Consider the following 18,861-nt stretch of genomic DNA (forward strand, 5'->3'; position numbering starts at 1 on the left):
ATAAACTTTATTAAAGAACTTAAATCTAAATAAATAGATGAGTAGATGCAATCGCCTGGAGATGGCAAATATTTTCAGTATCTATCTGTTAATGCAATATAACTTCAAACCAAATTCAAAAGTTTGTCTTGCAGAACTTGGCAAGTTGATCCTAAAGTTTATATGGAAAGGTAAAATGTCAAGATTATTTAGGAGGAAAAATGAAGAGGGGGGATTCACTTAATTAGTTGGTAAAGCTAAAGTAATTAGAACAGAAATAGATCAGGGAGACACATGACAGAGTTCAAGAATGACTGATATTTGTAGGGACTCTGTATATGACAGAGATGGTGTAACAAATCAGTGGGGAAGGGATGAACTATTTGGAAGTCATGCTGGGGTAGCCATATTGAAATTAGAAAAAAAAGTTGAGTTCCTAATTCGCACATACACAAACAATGAATTCATTAGATTAAAAACCTAAAATTGAAAATCAGAATATTAAAATTTTAGAAGAAAATATGTGATAATATCTTCATTACTTTCATCAGGAAGGAATTCTTAAATGGGACCTAAAAATATTAAGCATAAAAGATTATTATTAAATAAAAAAGAAATTTAGAAAGTTTTATTTATAAAAAAATAAAGTTTTATTGTGCTAAAATGGTAAGTAAGGACCTTTTCTTGCTTATTACTGTTCATCTGACCTCTCTAATTGTAAGGTCTACCCTTAGTTATATCCCTACTGCATAGAACAGTACCTGAATGAATGTGACTTAAAAGCTATTTCATACTTGTGGCCAGTTGCAGCACTGGAGACATTTGTCCTCTCATTTGCTTTGTTTAGTTGGTGGAAAAGTTTGAGGAGCACACCTGATCAAGTGACTCCTGAAACCACTTGTTAGCTATATCTGGGAAATGGAAGAAGGAAATTCCGTGTTTTATTCATCGTTCCAAATAAAATCTGTGTCTTTATTCACTAACTCACTGCACTCTCTTAAAATTTCCTGGGTGTTCTGAGGAAACGGTGTCCATTAAGACATGGTTTCCGCAAGCATGAAGCTTAGAGTCATGTAGTGGGAGAGGAGGTAAGGAAATCAGTGATTCTTGCGTGATAGATACTATGAAGAAGGCATACTATGGGAGCAGGGAGGACAGAACATTCTAAAACATTCTAAAGCAGAACATTCTGAAGTTTATATTACAGGTGAAGTGCTGCTACATTTAAAAATACTTATGAGAAAATATTTGGAGGGCATTTATTAAAAATAAGAATTTAAAGAAAAATTCATTGGATAAAAAAAAATGACTTGCTGTAAGCCCCTTGAGGGCAGATATATTTGCCTTATTCCCTGTTGTATCCTTAGAGCTCAGTATCTAGAATGTGGAAGGTACTCAGGAAAAATTTATTGACTGAATCAGTAGAAGAGAATGAGAGATATGAAGTTGTTGATGCTCATTTTCCTTTCATTCTTTTTTTTTTTTTTAAAGATTTTATTTATTTTGACAGCACAAGCAGGGGGAGTGGCAGAGGCAGAGGGAGAAGCAGACTCCCCGCTGAGCAGGGCCCTGGGGTCATGACCTGAACTGAAGGCAGATGCCTAACCAACTGAGCCACTCAGGCGCCCCATGAGTCTTTGCATTCTTAATAGTCCCCTAGGTCTTTTGTCTGGTAGGTTTGCCATTCTCTGATCTAGCTAATGCACCATCATAAGGCTGATCTTCCTCTGAAATCACTTTCATAATATGATACCCCTATTTAAAAATGCTCCAGGGAGGGGGGCCGCCTGGGTGGCTCAGTTGGTTAAGTGTCTGACTCTTGGATTTTGCCCAGATCATGATCTCAGGGTCCTGGGATTGAGCTCTGTGTTGGGCTCCCGCTCAGCGGGGAGTCTGCTTGTCTTCCTTTGCCCCTCACCCCACTTTTTCTCTCTCTCTGTCTCTGGAATAAATAAATCTTTTAAAAAAAAACTTCCGGGGGATCCGTGTTTCTTACAGAAGGTGTAGACTTCTAAGCCTTGTGTTCAAGCTTCTCCATGTTTGGTCCCATCAAAACTATCACACTGTTTGTCCATCTTTTCCAAAACATATCCGCACCTCTATAAACCGGGATTCTTTTTTTATAGTCCCTTAAATGTCATGTGCTCATTCCCACTTCCATTCATGCTGGCTCACACATCTGGAATGTACTCCCTTCTGCTCTTCAGTGAAACAGATCATGGTCAGTATGTTAATAATAGACTCAGCCCCATCAGGTGATTCCAGTCCGTTATGATCTTTTTTTCCTGATAGAAGATATATGGATAATAATCAGAGAGATAATGTCGAAAAAAACTTTGAAGAAATTATATGAGGAAAATTTGGAAGAGAGACAGAAGGTAGTCACTAATTCATTTCTGTCTTCAAAAAGCCACCAAAATCCATTTGAAAATGTTCACAATTGTCTCATTTCTATCCTTAATAGGGAAATGATTTCACTCCAAACTCTCATGGTTTCCGTTTTACTGAAATTTTTCTCTCCAAAGTTACCATCATCTCTCTTTTGTAAGATTTTATCTTTTATAACAACACTAGTTTTTTTTAAATGAAAGTAATATAATGAAATAAGAATTTGTGAGAAATAGAAATAGGATTAAGGAAAAAGAATCACCAACACTTTTACTACTCTTAGTATGTAGTACGTAGAAACTCTTCCTTAAAAATGTCTACTTTTACAGTTACAAGGCTGGGTATCAGAGTAAAACCTCCTCAGCTCTGCTCACCACAAGCTTATGATGGCAGCAGTTGGCTAGGCTCTAGTAAGTAATGCCTTGCCTACCATTCTGTTAGGTTTGTAATTAATTTGATGTGATTTGAAGATATTACAAACCCCCCGTAAGGTTTAAAAGAATAAAAACTCCGAATGTGTTAAGATTAGTAAAAAGAGCCAATTACAATAGAATCATAAATAGAGATTATTTAAAAATCAGAAAGTATGAAAAAATGATACATGTGAAAGCAACAGGAATAATATCAACTATATTCAGTTGATAGTAAGGAGATAAGGAATAGTATTATGTGCCTAAAGGTTATTTAATTAGGTGGAATACTAATTAATATGCTAATTCTGGAGAAGACAAGGAGTGTTTCAGACTTCAAGACTGAGCATAATGAAAGTGCTGCTAGTATAATTTCTGTTACAACCCACACATGATTCCCTATAATCATCTTTATATATACAGAGAAGGCACATAATGAAAGATATTTGACAAAATTCAACATCTTTCAGATTTTTAGAACTTTTTAATTAGAGGGGAATAGGTAAATATTTACGTAAGCATCTTACTTAATAGTACAGTATTAAAACAGAAGTATTCCCATTAAAGAACAAGATAGGGTTACCTCCTATCATGCCTATGTTAATTAGCATTGTGTATAAGTACTATCTGATGCAATTAGATAAGAGAAATACATGGTAGGCATATTATTGAAAAGGAAAGGCAAAATAAGCAAATTTTTACCTGGAAATTAAGAAAATCAAATGAATATTATTAGAAACAAAAGACTTTAATTAGATGACTAGTTATAAAAAGGAACTTGGAAGTCATCACTCTGTTGTTAACAAATAAAAAGCAGAACGAGTTGAAAGTCAACAACTCTTCTTAGATCGATCAGAGAACTGAGGTCACAAGGCAAATTGCTGCCCTCCAAATTGGCCAGACAGGTAGAGCAGAAACCCACAAGCAGAAACCTTCTCAGGAACCAGTTTGGAGTATCAAAACAGGAACTGTAATTGATGAATTGCTGGAGGCTCAGTGTGGACAAGTCTGAGAGTTAATAACTCCAGGACACCCCACACCTAGGAGGTCTTCATACTTTTGTGAGTTTTACTGACAAAAACCCTACCAGGTTTCCACACAGAAGAGTGAGAAAAATCTCTTGCTTTCTGGCAGAGGGAGGGGAAAAATAGGCAGTTTGAAATAAGTCCAAAGCATTCTGTTCTTTTTGGTAAGGCCTACCCTCAAGAGAAACTATTTTACTAGCCTATCCTACCTGGTTTTGTCAGAGCCTACCCGACCTGGGAAAGGGGAAATACCCAATTCTAGCCTCTAGTCTTCTACCTGGGGGAAGAGAGGTAGAAATACAAACTCCAGTATCCTCTAGCCACCCTGTCCCACCTTGGGGGTGGAGACCAAGAAGCACTTGTGAGTATTGTGGTCCAGGGGCACAAGCTCCTTCAAAGACTGAGGACTATAGGACTTAGTCATAGGACTAACACTTCCCCTCCCACCTCCACGCCTCACCTCCACATCGCGAAAGGCCTGCTTATTTCAGTTCATTTTACCTAGTATGTCATGTCCAACTTTCAATAAGAAAATTACAAAGCATACTAAAAGCCAAGTTTGATATGTAAGAATCAATAGCTTCCTATTATGAAAATAAAATGTTTTAAGTATACTTAATATACTTAAGTATATATACTTAAGGGAGGGATAGAAATGCTCAGTAGTGTTCAGATTTTAATTCTTGCTTATTCTGTAAATAATATGGTTAAAACTTGAGAAGTTGATGCTAAAATTTGTAATGACAAAAGTCTGGAAACAATAGAAATGTTTTTTGGGGGGGTGATTATGTGTTTATAATTGAGTACTATGCAGTCTTTGGAAAGAGGAGGTGGATCTCCACATGTGGATATGAAAATATATTCAAGACAGTTAAAAAAATCAAGAATTGAACAGTGTGTGTAAGTTCACATTTATTGGGAATTGTGGGGGGAGGAGTAAAAGAAAATGTGGCTACACAAACAGGTAGAATTACTTAGAGGCAGGTAGAAGGAAAACAAGGAGACATGTTTGGAGGCTCTTTGAACGATTCCAAGTAAAAATTGATAAAAGACATGTACTAGGGTAATGAAAAAATACAAAGTAAGGGACAGATTTGAAAACATATATATATGGACGTAATGTGTTCAAGCTGCGTGAATGTTGTAGATTAGGGGGAGAGAGGAGTCAAAGACGATGGCCCCCAATTTCAAACCTGATGACAATTTTTGGTTCGCTTCTTTTCTGGCTGCCCCTCCTTTGTACACTTAGCTCTTCCTTTCTCCTCAGCCAGAAGACATGACCTTAATGTGTCCTTCAGCCCTTGCTCACTCCCTAACTCCCTTCTTTCTTCCTTATGCTCTTCCCCGCACCCCCCCGCCCCGCCCCTCATATCTTCAGCTGTTGTTTCTTTATGGATGACTTCCACCTCTTAACCTCTGGTCCTGATCTCTCTCTCAGCCTCCCATCCCTCATGCCAGTTGCTTGCTATACAGTTGCACTAGGATGCTATCATGTCATGAGCATAATCTTTAGTACAGTTATACAGTTCAAGTTTAGCTGCTGTTGCAAGGTATATGTCACCTTGGAAAAGTTGCTGAACTTCTTTAAGTGTCAGTTACCCCATTTATAAATGGGAATAGCACTACTACTACTTCTCTTTCAGGGATATTATTAGCACTAGTTGAATAATGATCTTCTAAAAGCAGTGCATTAACTAGGCCAGTTCATGATTTTATTTTCCTTGGTGTGGGGCTAAATGAAAGTAATTAAGAGAATATTTCATCTGTCTACCTAGCTACTTCTACTTCATTTTGACAGATATTCTGTTCCTGAGCCATCTTTTTATCAAGGAAGGACTATTCTGTATCACAAGAGTACATCCTCCTAACTTTTTCTTTTTTTTAAAGATTTTTTTTATTTATTTGACAGAGTGAGAGAGGGAACACAAGCAGGGGGAGTGGGAGAGGGAGAAGCAGGCTTCCAGCCAAGCATGGAGCCCAACTCGGGGCTCGATCCCAGGACCCTGGGATCACGACCTGAGCCAAGGGCAGATGCTTAATGACTGAGCCTCCCAGGCGCCCCAAACTTTTTGGTTTTAAATAAGATCTTTCTGTTATAAAATGATGTTGCTCATAGATAGTAGTCATTATTGTGGTTATTTTAATGTTCTCAATTAGAAAATAAAAAGTCTGCAGCCCTATGTTCCCCCGCCCCCCACTCCCACAGTTTCTCCTATTTACATCTTGTATTAGTGTGGTGCAGTTGTTATAATTGATGAACCAATACTTACACATTATTATTAATTAAAACCCGTAGTTTACGTAAGGATTCACTCTTTGTGTTGTACATTTTGTGGGTTTTGACAAATGTATAATGACATGTTTCCACCCTTACTGTATCATGCCTGGTAGTTTCACTGCCCTGAAAATCCTCTCTCCTCTGCCTGTTTGTCTCCCCTCCCTCCTTTCACTGAACCCCTGCGACTCATCTGTTTACTCTCTACATCGATTTGCCTTTTTCAGAATGTGTATAGTTGGAATCATCTAACACCTAGCCCAATTGGCTTCTCTCACTTAATGGCATGCCTTTAAGTTTCCTCCGTTTCTTTTTTTTGTCTTGAAAACTCATTTCTTTGTATTGCTGAATAATCTTCCTTTGTATAGATGTACCACAGTTTAGCCATTCATCGTCTGAAAGACTTCCAAGTTTTCACACTTAAGAACAGCTTGCCTTTAAAATTATTCAAGATTCAGATTTGAAAATTTTTCTTGATCTTGGGTGTGCTCACTGTGAGGGCTTCTGTAACAGAGCACCGTGAACTGAGTGGCCCCGGACACACAATTTATCCTCTCACCTTCTGCAGTGTCGTAGTGTGATATAATAAGACGCACGTATTTTGGTCTTCATCCTCAGCTCCTGGACAGAGCTCCTAAAACCTTTGTCATTTACTAAGTGATAAGAGTCATAGGAGGATCTTTTAATAAAATATTTGGCTTTGGTTTCTGGCTCCTGAAACAGTTCAGAGTGATAAAAGTGAAAGAAACATCTTTTGTTACAACACACACCTTTCAACTATACCTGAGTTTATGTTAATGAGGTGATGTTTGGGGAAAGCCTCCAAGGATGGGGGCCCGGTTGTCAGGGGAACCATCCTTGTGACTAGAGGTTTGGAACTTTCAGCCCCACTCCCTTCCCTGGGAAAGGGAGAGGAGCTAGAGTTTGATTTAATCATTAATGGCCAATGATTGAATCACTCATGTCTGAGTAATGAAGCCTCCATAGAAACATCCTAACTGAAAGGGTTTGGAGAGCTTCTGGACTAGTGAATCCTTGTAGGTACTGGGAGGGTGATGTGCCTGCCCAGAGAGGGCATGGAAATTCCATACACCCTCTTACCTTGTACCTTGCCCTCCAGGTTCTTCCAGCTGGCGGTTTCTGAGTTGTGTCCTTTATAATAAACAGGTAAATGTGGATAAAGTGTGGCCCAGAGTTTTGTGAGCCATTCTAGCAAATTATTGAACTTGGGAGGGGAGTCATGGGGACCTGACTTATGGATGGTTGGTCAGATGTACAGGTGACAGTCTAGGACTTGAGATTGGTGCTTGAAGTGGGGGTCAGTTGTGTGGACTGAGAGACCTTAGCATGTGGAGTCTTTGCAACTTGTGAGTGTTAGTGTAATGATTTAATTGTAGGACACCTAGCTGGTGTCCACTGAGAATTATGGAAAAACCCACCTTTATCTCTGTGTCTTCATGGGGTCCTCTTCTTATAAGGACAGCAGTTATATCAGGTTAGGGGCCATCTGACTCTGGTATATCCTCTTCTTAGCTAATTACATCTGCAGTGGCCCTATTTCCAAATTCGATCACATTCCCAGATACTGTGAGTCAGGACTTGAACCTATCTTCATTAGGGGGAGGAAGGCACAATTTAACTCATAGCATGAAGTGATGCTTTCCAAACCGTTCCCCTTTAGATATTTACTCTTTTTTGTTGTTGAATCATTGATGGTGATACAGTGTTATCCAGCCTTTGGTAGTTGTGGTTTCAAGTGAAAACCAAATTGTCCTTGGCAGTGTTATAATAAAAAGGGGCTTCCCTGTGCTCAGATTTGTACTTTCAAATATATAACCAATAAGATTTATCCCAGATGCCAGTTTGTGGCTCTACCCTGTTCAGATTTTTGTTTGTATGGTTCATTTGCCTACTTTGTGTTTTGTCAGTCAAGTTGTATAAAAAAATAAAATTGATGTTAACAATTTTTTTTTTTTACTAGAATTACCTAATGAAGAATGAGTACGTAACTTTTTTCCTTCACAGTTTTAGTATATAAAGAAACTGTGGAGGGTAGTTTGTAACTTTTACAGACTCATTTTTCCCTTTCAGGTGACTATAATGTAGTGTTTTGCAGATTTACAAAATATTCTTTCCTGTTTTTCTGTCATCTGGCATTCCATGTGAAAACTGACCCATAAACTTGCTCACATCCAGATCATCATTATAGACAAGGTTTCTGAATTTCCTTTATAGTAATTTCCTGATTGGAGAGAAAGGGAGAGAGAGGGAGAGAAAGGGAGGTAGCTTAAAGTCACATGGAAAGTTACTGAGCAGTTTGAAAATAGTTTGATCAAGAGGGCGTGGAAGAAAATGGGGAACATTTTCATTGGGGAGAGAGCAAAACTGAATTATGTTTTAGGAATAAAAGAATTATAAAGTTCAGTCTGTATGGATGGCTTTTTTCCACCAGTAAGATTTTAATATGATGAATAGATTTTTCTTAATAATAAGAAAAGGATTAAATACTGTATTAAATGCTATCAAAGAGCAGACCTTATAGCATCTTATCCACTGATGCAGGCAGAGTTCCTGAGGCAGGCAGGGATCTCATGTATCTGTATCATGTTTTGTGTATTCCAGGGAACTTCTCTCCTCCTCTCATGTTTGAGAGTCCTATGACTTTTTCTACACTAAAGGTATTTCTATGTTAATGCAGAAAGACCTAATGAATCAGTCTGGGTTTGCTGCCTTCATTCTTCAGACCCCATTTTAGGAAGGTAGGCCCTGGTGTTTTTGAGTTCTCCTCTTGTTTTGTTGAATCTGTATTTCTTCTTTATTACTGAAATATCTGAAATGCAGTTCTTCTGAAGTAAAAATTATCAAGTGTTACTCAAATAATTGCTTGTATTTGTTTCATAAGCTTAGGGTCAAATCTGATCACTTCTTCCAACAAGTATCAAATATTCCTTTTTATTTCTACTACCACAGAGTAATCCAGGATTTTGCTGTTTCTCTCTTAGATTATTATAATTTCACCTTTATCATATTTAGTTTTGTATATCTCCTTAAGTATGTCATTTACCTCTATCAGAGGCCTCCCATGATTTTCCTTCACGTGACTGGTCAAGTTTAAAGTCCTTACTCCGCCTCCCCCCCCCGCCCACCTAGTATTTTATTATAAAAATTTCCAAATACATTATTGAGTTGTAGGAATTCTTTATATATTTTAGATATTAACCCCTTATCATGTTTGCAGATGTTTTCTCCCATCAAGTAGGTTGCCTTTTCATTTTGTTGCTGGTTTCCTTTATTGTGCAGAACCTTTTTAGTTTAGTTTTTTTTTTTTTTCATTTTGCCTTTGCTTTTGGTGTCAAATTCAAAAAACTTTTGCCAAGACTGATGCCAATGAGTCTTACCCTCTATGTTTTCATCTAGGAGTATGTTCAAATCTTTAATCTATTTTGAGTTGATTTTTGTGTATGGTATAAGATAGGGGCCCAGTTTCACTCTTTTGCACATAGTTGTCCAGTTTTCCCAGCATCATGTATTGAAGAGACTATCCTTTCCCCATTGTATATTCTTGGCAACTTTGTTGTAATTAATTGGCCATATATATATGTGGGTTTATTTCTGGTGCTCTGTATTCCGTTCCACTGATCTTCATGTCTGTTTTTATGCCAGTACTATAATGTTTTGATTCCTATGGCTTTGTAATACAGTTTGAAATCAAGAAGTTTACCCTCTAGTTTTGTTCTTTTTCAAGATCGCTTTGGCTATTTGGGATCTTTTGTGGTTCCGTGTAAATTTTATGATTTTTTTGTTCTATTTCTGTGAAAAATGTCATTGGGATTTTGATAGAGATTGCACTGAACCTTTTATGTTTTTGATGCTGTACTTTACCTCTTTTTTATATTGTGTATTCATGAAATTATACTGGCTACAGTTATTTTTAATATTCTTTTTTTTAAAGATTTTATTTATTTATTTGAGAGAGAGAATGAGAGAGAGAGAGAGAGCATGAGGGGGGGAGGGTCAGAGGGAGAAGCAGACTCCCCGCTGAGCAGGGAGCCCGATGTGGGACTCGATCCTGGGACTCCAGGATCATGACCCGAGCTGAAGGCAGTCACTTAACCAACTGAGCCACCCAGGCGCCCTAATATTCTTTTCTTTTAACCTTTATAATATAGTTAAGAGTTTAACATACTATCCTATTACAGAATCAGTTTTCTGAATCTGACGATATATTTACCTTTACCAATGAGATGTATATTTTCATATGTTTTTATGTTTCTATTGGTATTTTTTAAATTTCAGTTTGAGGAACTCCTTTCAGCATTTTTTGCAAGGCAGACCTAGTGGAGATGAACTCTCTCAGCATTTGTTTTTCTGGGAAAGTCTTTATTGTTTCTTCAATCCTATCCTTCTGAAGGATGCCTTTGCTGGATAAAATATTCATGGCTGGCAGTTTTTTTCCTTTTATTACTTTGAATATATCATTTCATTCTCTCCTGGCTAGATTACTGCTGAAAAATCTGCCGAGAGCCTGATGATGGGGGTTCCTTTGTACTCACTGTAGGTGAGGAGGGTTTGGTACTTGGGATGTTGAGGGTTCCTGTGGCTCAAGAGGAGGGCATCTTTGGGTGAGGTTTTCCCAGTGACTCATGGGTGGGCTTCCTATTGGAGTACACAATGAAGAACGGCATCCCTTTCATGCCCTCTGAAATTCTTACCTGTCTCTTTCCTGAACTCCTCCTTTCCCCCTGTCTTGGAGCTCTTGTGTTACTACTTTGGGTGCTGTGGAAGAGAGATGGATTTCTTTAGCTCGGCACTGACTCACTGCTCTCCCCTTTTCCCCATGGGAGGGACTGCCAACCTGCTTTCTCTCTGAGCTGTGGAACCTCCTGAGGAGGGGTGATGCTGGCAAAGCTCCTCTTACCCACTCTCATGTGTCCAGACTTTTTTTTTCTTCCTTCCAGTGGCGTGCTGGAACTTCTCCTTTAGAAACCTGGACTTCTGTAAAGGCTTTCTCATCCATGGGGATCTGCCCAAGTTAGTGTTTTCCAGGTATTGCAGCCAAGAAGGTTTGGAGGCCGTTCACAGGCTCCTGCTGTTTGCATAGCCCGTACGTGGTTCTGTCTGCCTATTACCTGCTGCACAAGTGGGTGAGGCTCCTCCTGGGTCCCTTGATTCCAGAGCTCCCATGGAGGCACTTTGGGTCATGGATAGGTGCCAAATTTTAGATGTGAAGGGGCAACAAAAATGAGGGCCATCTTAGAGTGCCATGATGTTGACATCACTCTTCTTGCTGCTTTCCTTGAAATGGTAAGATGCTTGTTATTTTGTAGCTAAATTTTCAGGGGTGTGAGAGATTTATGATACGAGGTCTCAAATATTAATTCCTGTCTATTTTAGAGCGGAGGACAAAACACCATGTGATTAGGCCATTGTGGAAAGAGACAGTAAAAACTTACCTTGATGCTACTAAGTGAATAATAAGTATGTTTTGCATTTTAATAGCACCTTGCAAAGGCCTTTATGATGCAGCTATCTCATTTCATATTCACAAACCTGTAAGGTAGATCTTGATAATATAAATGATGAAACTAAGATTCAGAGAATTTAGTATGGTGGCAGTAAATGGATTTTTGGGGGGGCAGGAGGGTTGTTAAGATGTAAAACTTAAGTCTTTGCTATACATCACAAATTTTTTATATAGAACTTTTAATTTTGATTTCCCCTTTTCAGCTTAATTATTGCCTCAGGTAATTTTTTTTCTTTTTTAAAAGCAGGACTTGTGGGTTATATTTTTGGTGACTTAGCATATCTGAGAATAACTTCCTGTTGCCATCAAACATGTCAGAGAGGTCACAGCATTTTCTTTCAAAGATTTGGTAACATTTCGTTACTGTTTTCTAGAATACAGTTTTACACACAGATTGAAGCTGGCCGGATCTTGTTTTTGTACACAACTACCCCCAAACCTCTCTCTTTTGGCCTATATTCTGATGGGTTGTCTTTTAATTCTTCCAGTTAAAAAAATTTGCTGCGATTCACCTAGATATATCTGTGTTCATTGATTTTTTTTTTAGGGGGGGAGAGGCAGAGGAGGAGGGAGAGAAAGAATCTTAAACAGGCTCCATACTTAGCCTGATGTGGGGCTCCATCTCACAACCCTGAGATTATAACCTGAGCTGAAGTCAAGAGTCGGATGCTTAACAGACTAAGCCACCCAGGTGCTCCTCTGTTCATTGATTTTTTTTAAAGATTTATTTATTTATTTATTTATTTGTCAGAGAGAGAGAGCGAGCCAGTGCACTTGAGCATGAATGGGGGCAGGGAGGGGTGGCTGGCAGGCAGAGGGAGAAGCAGGCTCCCCACTGAGCAAAGAGCCCTATGTGGGACTCGATCCCAGGATCCTGAGATCATGCCCTGAGTCAAAGGCAGATGCTTAACCGACTGAGCCACCCACACATCCTGTTCATTTTTATGTGGAACATGGCAAACTGTTTTGATCAAACTTAGAAAATCTCTATTCATTTCAAAAACATGTTCTCAGTTGTGTCTTGGATTATTGTTCCTATTTTGTTTCGATTTTTTTTCTTTTGGGAAATAGAAGTCTTATTGGTTTTTTATCATCTTCCTTCATGGTTTTTTTTTTTTTTAAGATTTTATTTATTTATTTGACAGAGAGAGACACAGCAAGAGAGGGAACACAAGCAGGGGGAGTGGGAGAGGGAGAAGCAGGCTTCCTGCAGAGCAGGGAGCACGATGCGGGCTCCATCCCAGGACCCTGGGATCATGACCTGAGCCGAAGGCAGACGCTTAATGACTGAGCCACCCAGGCACCCCTTCCTTCATGGTTTTTATCTCTGTTTTTTCCTACAAATTCTTAGAGCAGTTTTCATGTTTGCCTTCAACATAAATGCTGTTTTCTGAATAATCAATTCAGTTCTTTATTATTTCCAACACAAATTTTGTTGCTACATTTTTAATTTTTGCAGTCATTCTTTATGTTACCCATTTTTCTTAGTCTCACTGTGTCTGTCCTTACGACTTTATGTTTTTATTTCTTAGGGAATATGGTTGATTTCCTTTTGGGTATACCAAATAGCTTATAAATGTTTCTACTAATGCCTATAGAGAATTCTTTTCAGAAGACTGCTTTTTTGTTGAGCCTCAGGCTGATACCTCCTTTTCCTTGTCAAATAATCTTTTTTTTTGTAGGCCCTGTTTTTTCTCTTCTATATGAGGATAGATTTGTTCATAGTCAGCGTTTGCCAACAAAGGATCTGGATTGCCCTTTGCCCTGCTCTATTCACTCTTTTGAATTCCTTTTTATATCTTCAGTTCTGAAGTGAGTTGTTTATGTATATCCGCTAGTGTGTGTCTGTTGTTAAAAGTCTGCCATCTGGGGCAGCTTTTCTGGGCAGATATGGGATCTTGACTGGCTTCTCTTCATTGCCTTGCTCTCTGACATTCTGGTCAGAGCAAGTATAAGAGAACATATGGCTCTCAACGTGCACGACTTGCTTGAGTCTCCCTTTTTTTTCACTTTACAAAGCTTTACTTACGAAGATTACTCCTCCCGTACTACCATGTGTTTGTGCCAGAACTGCCTTCCTTTCTGTTCCTGTATTACAGCACATACTTTCTGGGCTTTGTAGTTTTCTTCTGAGTGTAGGGATATAGAAAGACAGTAAGTCCTGGGGAACAACACTGTAGTGGCTATAAGGATGTATACCTGTGCAGTGTAGGAACTCCTGCGGCCTTGTAAGGGACAGGATCTTTGTATTTCCAAGTCAGGTGGTAGATGATAGGCAAAGGATAAAACATTTTATTTTATTTATTTTTTAAAGATTTTATTTATTTGGGAGAGAGAGTGTATGCATGTGGAGGGGGAGGGCAGAGGGAGAAGCAGACTCCGCGCTGAGCAGGGAACCTGATGTGGGACTCAATCCCAGGACCCCGGGATCATGACCTGAGACGAAGACAGATGCCTAATTGACTGAGCCACCCAGGCGTCTCAGGATAAAGCATTTTAGGTGATCTTTCACATGTGTAGCATGTTTGATTTTTGTTCTTTGTGTACTATGTTAGTTATTTGTATTTTTCAATCTAATTCTTTTGTTTTCATAATTAGAAATTTTTACCAGATTCTAGTCATCAGTTGTTAGTCTGAATTTTTATTATTGTGATCAATAGAAAACATTAAGTATATATTATGTGACAACACTGGTATAAATGCTTTAAATGTATTAACTCATTTAACACTTTTGTGGGGTAGTATGATTATTACCATTTTATAGAGGCATAATGAAGTTGAGCACTCTACCCAAGAGCACTTAGCGTGTGGCACAGTCAGGATTTGAACCCAGGAAAGGTCTATATATTTGCATATTGTAAGTTTGTATCCTGTTTTTCTGCATCTTTATAGGCTCATCCTTCCTCCTTCTCTCCCTCCCTCCTTCTGCTCTCTTTCTTCTGTGACTTCATAAAAGGCTATGTCGTGAACTGGCAACTAGATGCCATTCAAAAATATGAATGAGTTTTAGAATGCGGAATATAAAAAATTATATGTGTGTGTATGTTTTAGATCTTTAGGTATTGTGTTAAGGTTACTTTATGAAACAAATAGTTAAACTTTCAAAAGTATGATATAATTTGTTTAGATTGCAAGCTTATTGAACAGAATTAATTTGTTCTTTGTAGTTCTTAGTTTATTGGCCTTAGGTAAACATTGGGCTATGGCAATAATGTCTAACTGTTTTGTCTAATCCTCCTAAGCACCTAACTTAAAGTAAAGAATGACTTAATTATCAAGAAGAATTAGATTCGGGGTGCCTGGGTGGCTCATTAGGCTAAGTGTCTGCCTTCGGCTCAGGTCATGATCCCAGAGTCCTGGGATCGAGCCCTGCATCAGGCTTCCTGCTCAGTGGGGAGTCTGCTTCTCCCTCTTGTGCTCTCTCTCTCTCTGTCAAATAAATAAATAAAATCTTCAAGAAAAAAAAAGAAGAATTAGATTCATTAGATTAGTATTGCCCAATATGGACACCACTAGAAATATGGCTGTTGAGCACTTGAAATGTGGCTGGTCTAGATTGAAATATGCTGTAAGTAGAAAATACACTCTGGGTTTCAAAGGCTTAGTATGAATAAAAGATTATAAAATATCTCCTTAATACTTTAAAAATACTACATGTTGAAATGACAATATTTTTTATTTATTTATTGGATTAAGTAAAATAGAATCAGTTTTGCATGTTCCTTTTTACTTTAATGTGACTACTAGAAAATTAAAAGTTATGTATATGGCTTGTGTTATATTTCTGTTTGGTATTCTGAAGTGTATAAGATATGATACCTCTTCTCTCAGAGTTTGGTAGCAAGAAAACAGATAAGCAGAGTGGTGTGGTAAGTGCTAGATAGGAGCTCATGCAGAAGACACCTCTAACCGAGTTTGAGGGCCTGCAGAAGGTGACCTTTAAAGCAGCAGTGGTTTTTTTCTTCCTTTTGACCTTCTTTTGAAGACTCTAAGTCTACTTTTTGGATTGAAGGAAATGAGAGTCAAAAGCTGCTTAAAAAACTGAGCATCTTTTTTCTAGTGGTATTGGTTCTCAGTCTACTGAAACGAGTTACGGTTGAAGCAGAAGGCCCGAGTCTGCACAGACACCACTGCTCCGCCTTCCCCCAAAACTGGCTTAGACAACCAAATAGATGCGGGTGTCCTTTGCTAAGTATGGAACACAGGTTAATTTGAGATCTGTTGAGTTCAGGGTGTCTGGGGGACATCTGATTGGGGAGGAACATTTGTAGTGGGATGAATGGAACCTATAGGGAGTCCAAGAAAACTCTTGGTTGGCAGCATGGATAGTTAGGTGAAGTCATAGATAAGGTATGAGATATCAGGAAGTGAGTAAAGTGAGATATGGACAAACCGCTGGGGAACGGGGAAGGTTGAGGAAAGGGAATTAAAGGTCATTGAAAAAGAATGGTCAGAGAAGGAAGAGTTTAACAGGACAGTATGTTTTCAAGAAGCAGGCAAGTGTAGGCAGTGTCGAATGTCGTTAAGAGATAAAAATAAAGACTGAGAAATGTTCATTATCTTTAATAATGAGGAGGTGATTGGGAAGAAAAGTGGGTTCCCTAGAATGATTGGGTTTGGTGGCAAAGCCAGATAGCAGAATGTTGAGGAATTAATGGGAGCTAAAAAAAATCGGAGACAATGAAGATTATTGTTTGGTAGTGAAAGGGGCAGAGGTGGGGAGGCTCATGGTAGCTAGGGGGACGTATTTATATTTAGCATATGACAACTGTGTGTGTGTGTGTGTGTGTGTGTGTGTGTGTGTGTGTGTGTGTGTTGTTTGGGTTGTAAATCCATTATACAACCATGTTTCTGTATGTGTACATTCTTGGAATCCAGTGTAGCGTCCTTTGTAAGGTAACTATTCAGTAACAGTTGTTGATCATGATTTTAATCTATTTAATATCTCTTTTTCAACAAGATATTTTATCACCATCATTTGCAAATTCTCTAAACATTAAATGTACATAAGAGTTTGATTTTATCCTGGTTTAAATGCACTAAGGCCCCTGGGCATGGCTTAATGGAAAGAACATGGGCTTTGCAGTCCACTAAATTGTAATTCATACGTAGATTCTGACTTGTTAGCTGTGTGATCTTGAACAAATCAATTGTCACTTCTGACCTGTTTTTCTTCATTTAGGAAATGAGGATAATAACACCTACCCTTTATAGGGCTGTTGTGGGATTCACTGAGAACATGTCAGGTGTTTTGTACGGTACCCTACACGAAGTAGGCACTCGTAAATGCTGGGTAGAAAAACAGCAACTTCACGTGTTACACATACCAACACCACAGTTTCTATAGTTTGATTTAAAGTAGTATGTGTGATATAATGTTATAACTTTAAATAAGAGCAAGCATGCTCAATTGCAATTGGAGTGAAAAAGTAGCCTTTGAATAAAACGTGTTTCTTTTCTTGCTCCCTCCTCCCCTTTCCAATCCAGGTCCTGAGGGAATCTAACAAATTAGCAGAAATGGAAGAACCACCCTTGCTTCCAGGAGAAAATATTAAAGACATGGGTCTGTAATGGTATTTTTTGTTGAATTTCCTTCTCCTTTCTGAGTGCACAGACTATTCAGTACTCTCAATGTACAGAGAACAGGTTCACTGTCCAAGACACCCCCTGTCTGGCAGCACTCATTACTGCCACCCTTCCCGACATGTGGTGTGTCCTCTATGCCTAGATCCACTACACCTGCTGGTTATGTTTGTAGTTGGACTATAGGGAAACATGGAAATTGAATTATATATGCTGCTGCTTCTCTGGTTTGCTTTACATTCATTGGAAGTAGGGGGCTTTTTTTTTTTTTCTAACTGTTGATGAATTTTCAAGAGAGTATTTCATTATTTTGAATGACTGCAGTAAGATATTGGTTTGTCTAGATAAAGCATTGGATTGTCACTTTGTGCGAGTAATTTTTCTTAAAACACATTCTTTCTTTCTGTTTATTTTTTCTACTTTGAATAAATTTGTGTCAATTTTTGGATAAAGATATTTCATCTCCATTGCAAAGCAAGCTGTTTGCATGTAGGCCCTTTTCTTTTGCAGCCTAAAGAACTAGGCATTAACTTATTGTATGGACTGGCAACAAGCATTTAAGATATATATATATTTTTTGTCCTCATGCTTTTACTTTATTAAATCTGTGTGGTAGTCTACAAAATACCATAGCTTTTGAGGAATAAAGTAATGTATTAGGAGAATAAAATAAATGGTTTCTTAGCCAAAGAAATACCACCTTTCGTTTTATTGTCAATTTACAACATGTGGTAGAAGAGGAACCAGGGAGGGAAACTGAGGAGTGAAGAGAGTATGATACAGTCTGAAGTAGAGAGAGCCAGACTGCATACTGACCTTTGTCTAGGTAGGTCCTTTACTCCTGCACTCCTGTATCTTGGATTCGGTTCTTCCTGTGCATTGAGCGCCATCTCACCGTCTCTGCCCATCTAATGGATACCTGCCATGGGGGCACAACTCACATGCCTCTGTTCCTTGAACCTTTTCTGCTCCCACAGCGGGGTGGACTTCCCCTTCACTGTATTACTTAGCATATGTTTTAGTGCCTCTCTTTCTGTACAGATTGCTTGCTCTCGTTTATTACATTTGTTTGTATATATTTTATATCCTTACAGATATGTATTTTCAAGGTCATTTTAGTCTACCTCACAGAAAATATTATGGCTTCTTCCCCTGTGAACTCAATGAAAATTTGAAAGGGTTAGTAAATCTAAGCTCTTTTGGTACCACTAGGCAGTATCAGTATTGCAAAATTTAGAGGAATACCTAATATATTAAATATTCTGATTCAAAATTATCTATCTAGACTTGATTATATGCAAAAATGACATTGAACGTAAAGTGTAAGGCTAGAATAACCTAGAATATGTTAATTCCTCTAGAAAAGACATTTGATTTTTAGTTGGCCTAATGTTAATCTTCAGTTTAGTTTTTTAAAAGTTAGAGTAGTGCTGGGAACATCAACAGCATGCTTTAAGGAAGTAACAGTCTCAGAGTACTGTGGCCTGGGCATATCAGAAGTAGAGATAGCCCCAGACTCCAGTATTTCCACCTTTTAACACAGGAGTCGGATGGTGTTCGTGGCTTAGCTTTGCATGACGTGGTGGAAAGAGATTTGAATTTGTAGTCAGATGAACTGCTTTCAAGTCTTAATCTTAGCAGTTCCTGGTTCTGAAATATGAGGCTATTCATTATACT

The 18,861-nt window shown here is 38.3% G+C and overlaps 1 protein-coding gene across 4 annotated transcripts in view; it reads left to right on the forward strand.

Moving 5' to 3' along the window:
* The window catches only part of MTMR2 (myotubularin related protein 2), a 114,920-nt gene that overhangs the window by 50,415 nt on the left and 45,644 nt on the right, over window positions 1-18,861 (forward strand). For 3 of the 4 annotated variants that reach the window (XM_027579543.2, XM_027579544.2, XM_027579545.2), the window contains one exon: window positions 17,089-17,164. In XM_027579543.2, the coding sequence (XP_027435344.1) occupies window positions 17,089-17,164 (76 nt within the window). Of the gene's footprint in view, window positions 1-17,088; window positions 17,165-18,278; window positions 18,364-18,861 lie in introns of all 4 variants that reach the window. The other variant, XM_027579546.2, reaches the window with a different exon arrangement.

The sequence above is a fragment of the Zalophus californianus genome, chromosome 11, assembly GCF_009762305.2.
Source record: "Zalophus californianus isolate mZalCal1 chromosome 11, mZalCal1.pri.v2, whole genome shotgun sequence".
Classification (NCBI taxonomy): domain Eukaryota; kingdom Metazoa; phylum Chordata; class Mammalia; order Carnivora; family Otariidae; genus Zalophus; species Zalophus californianus.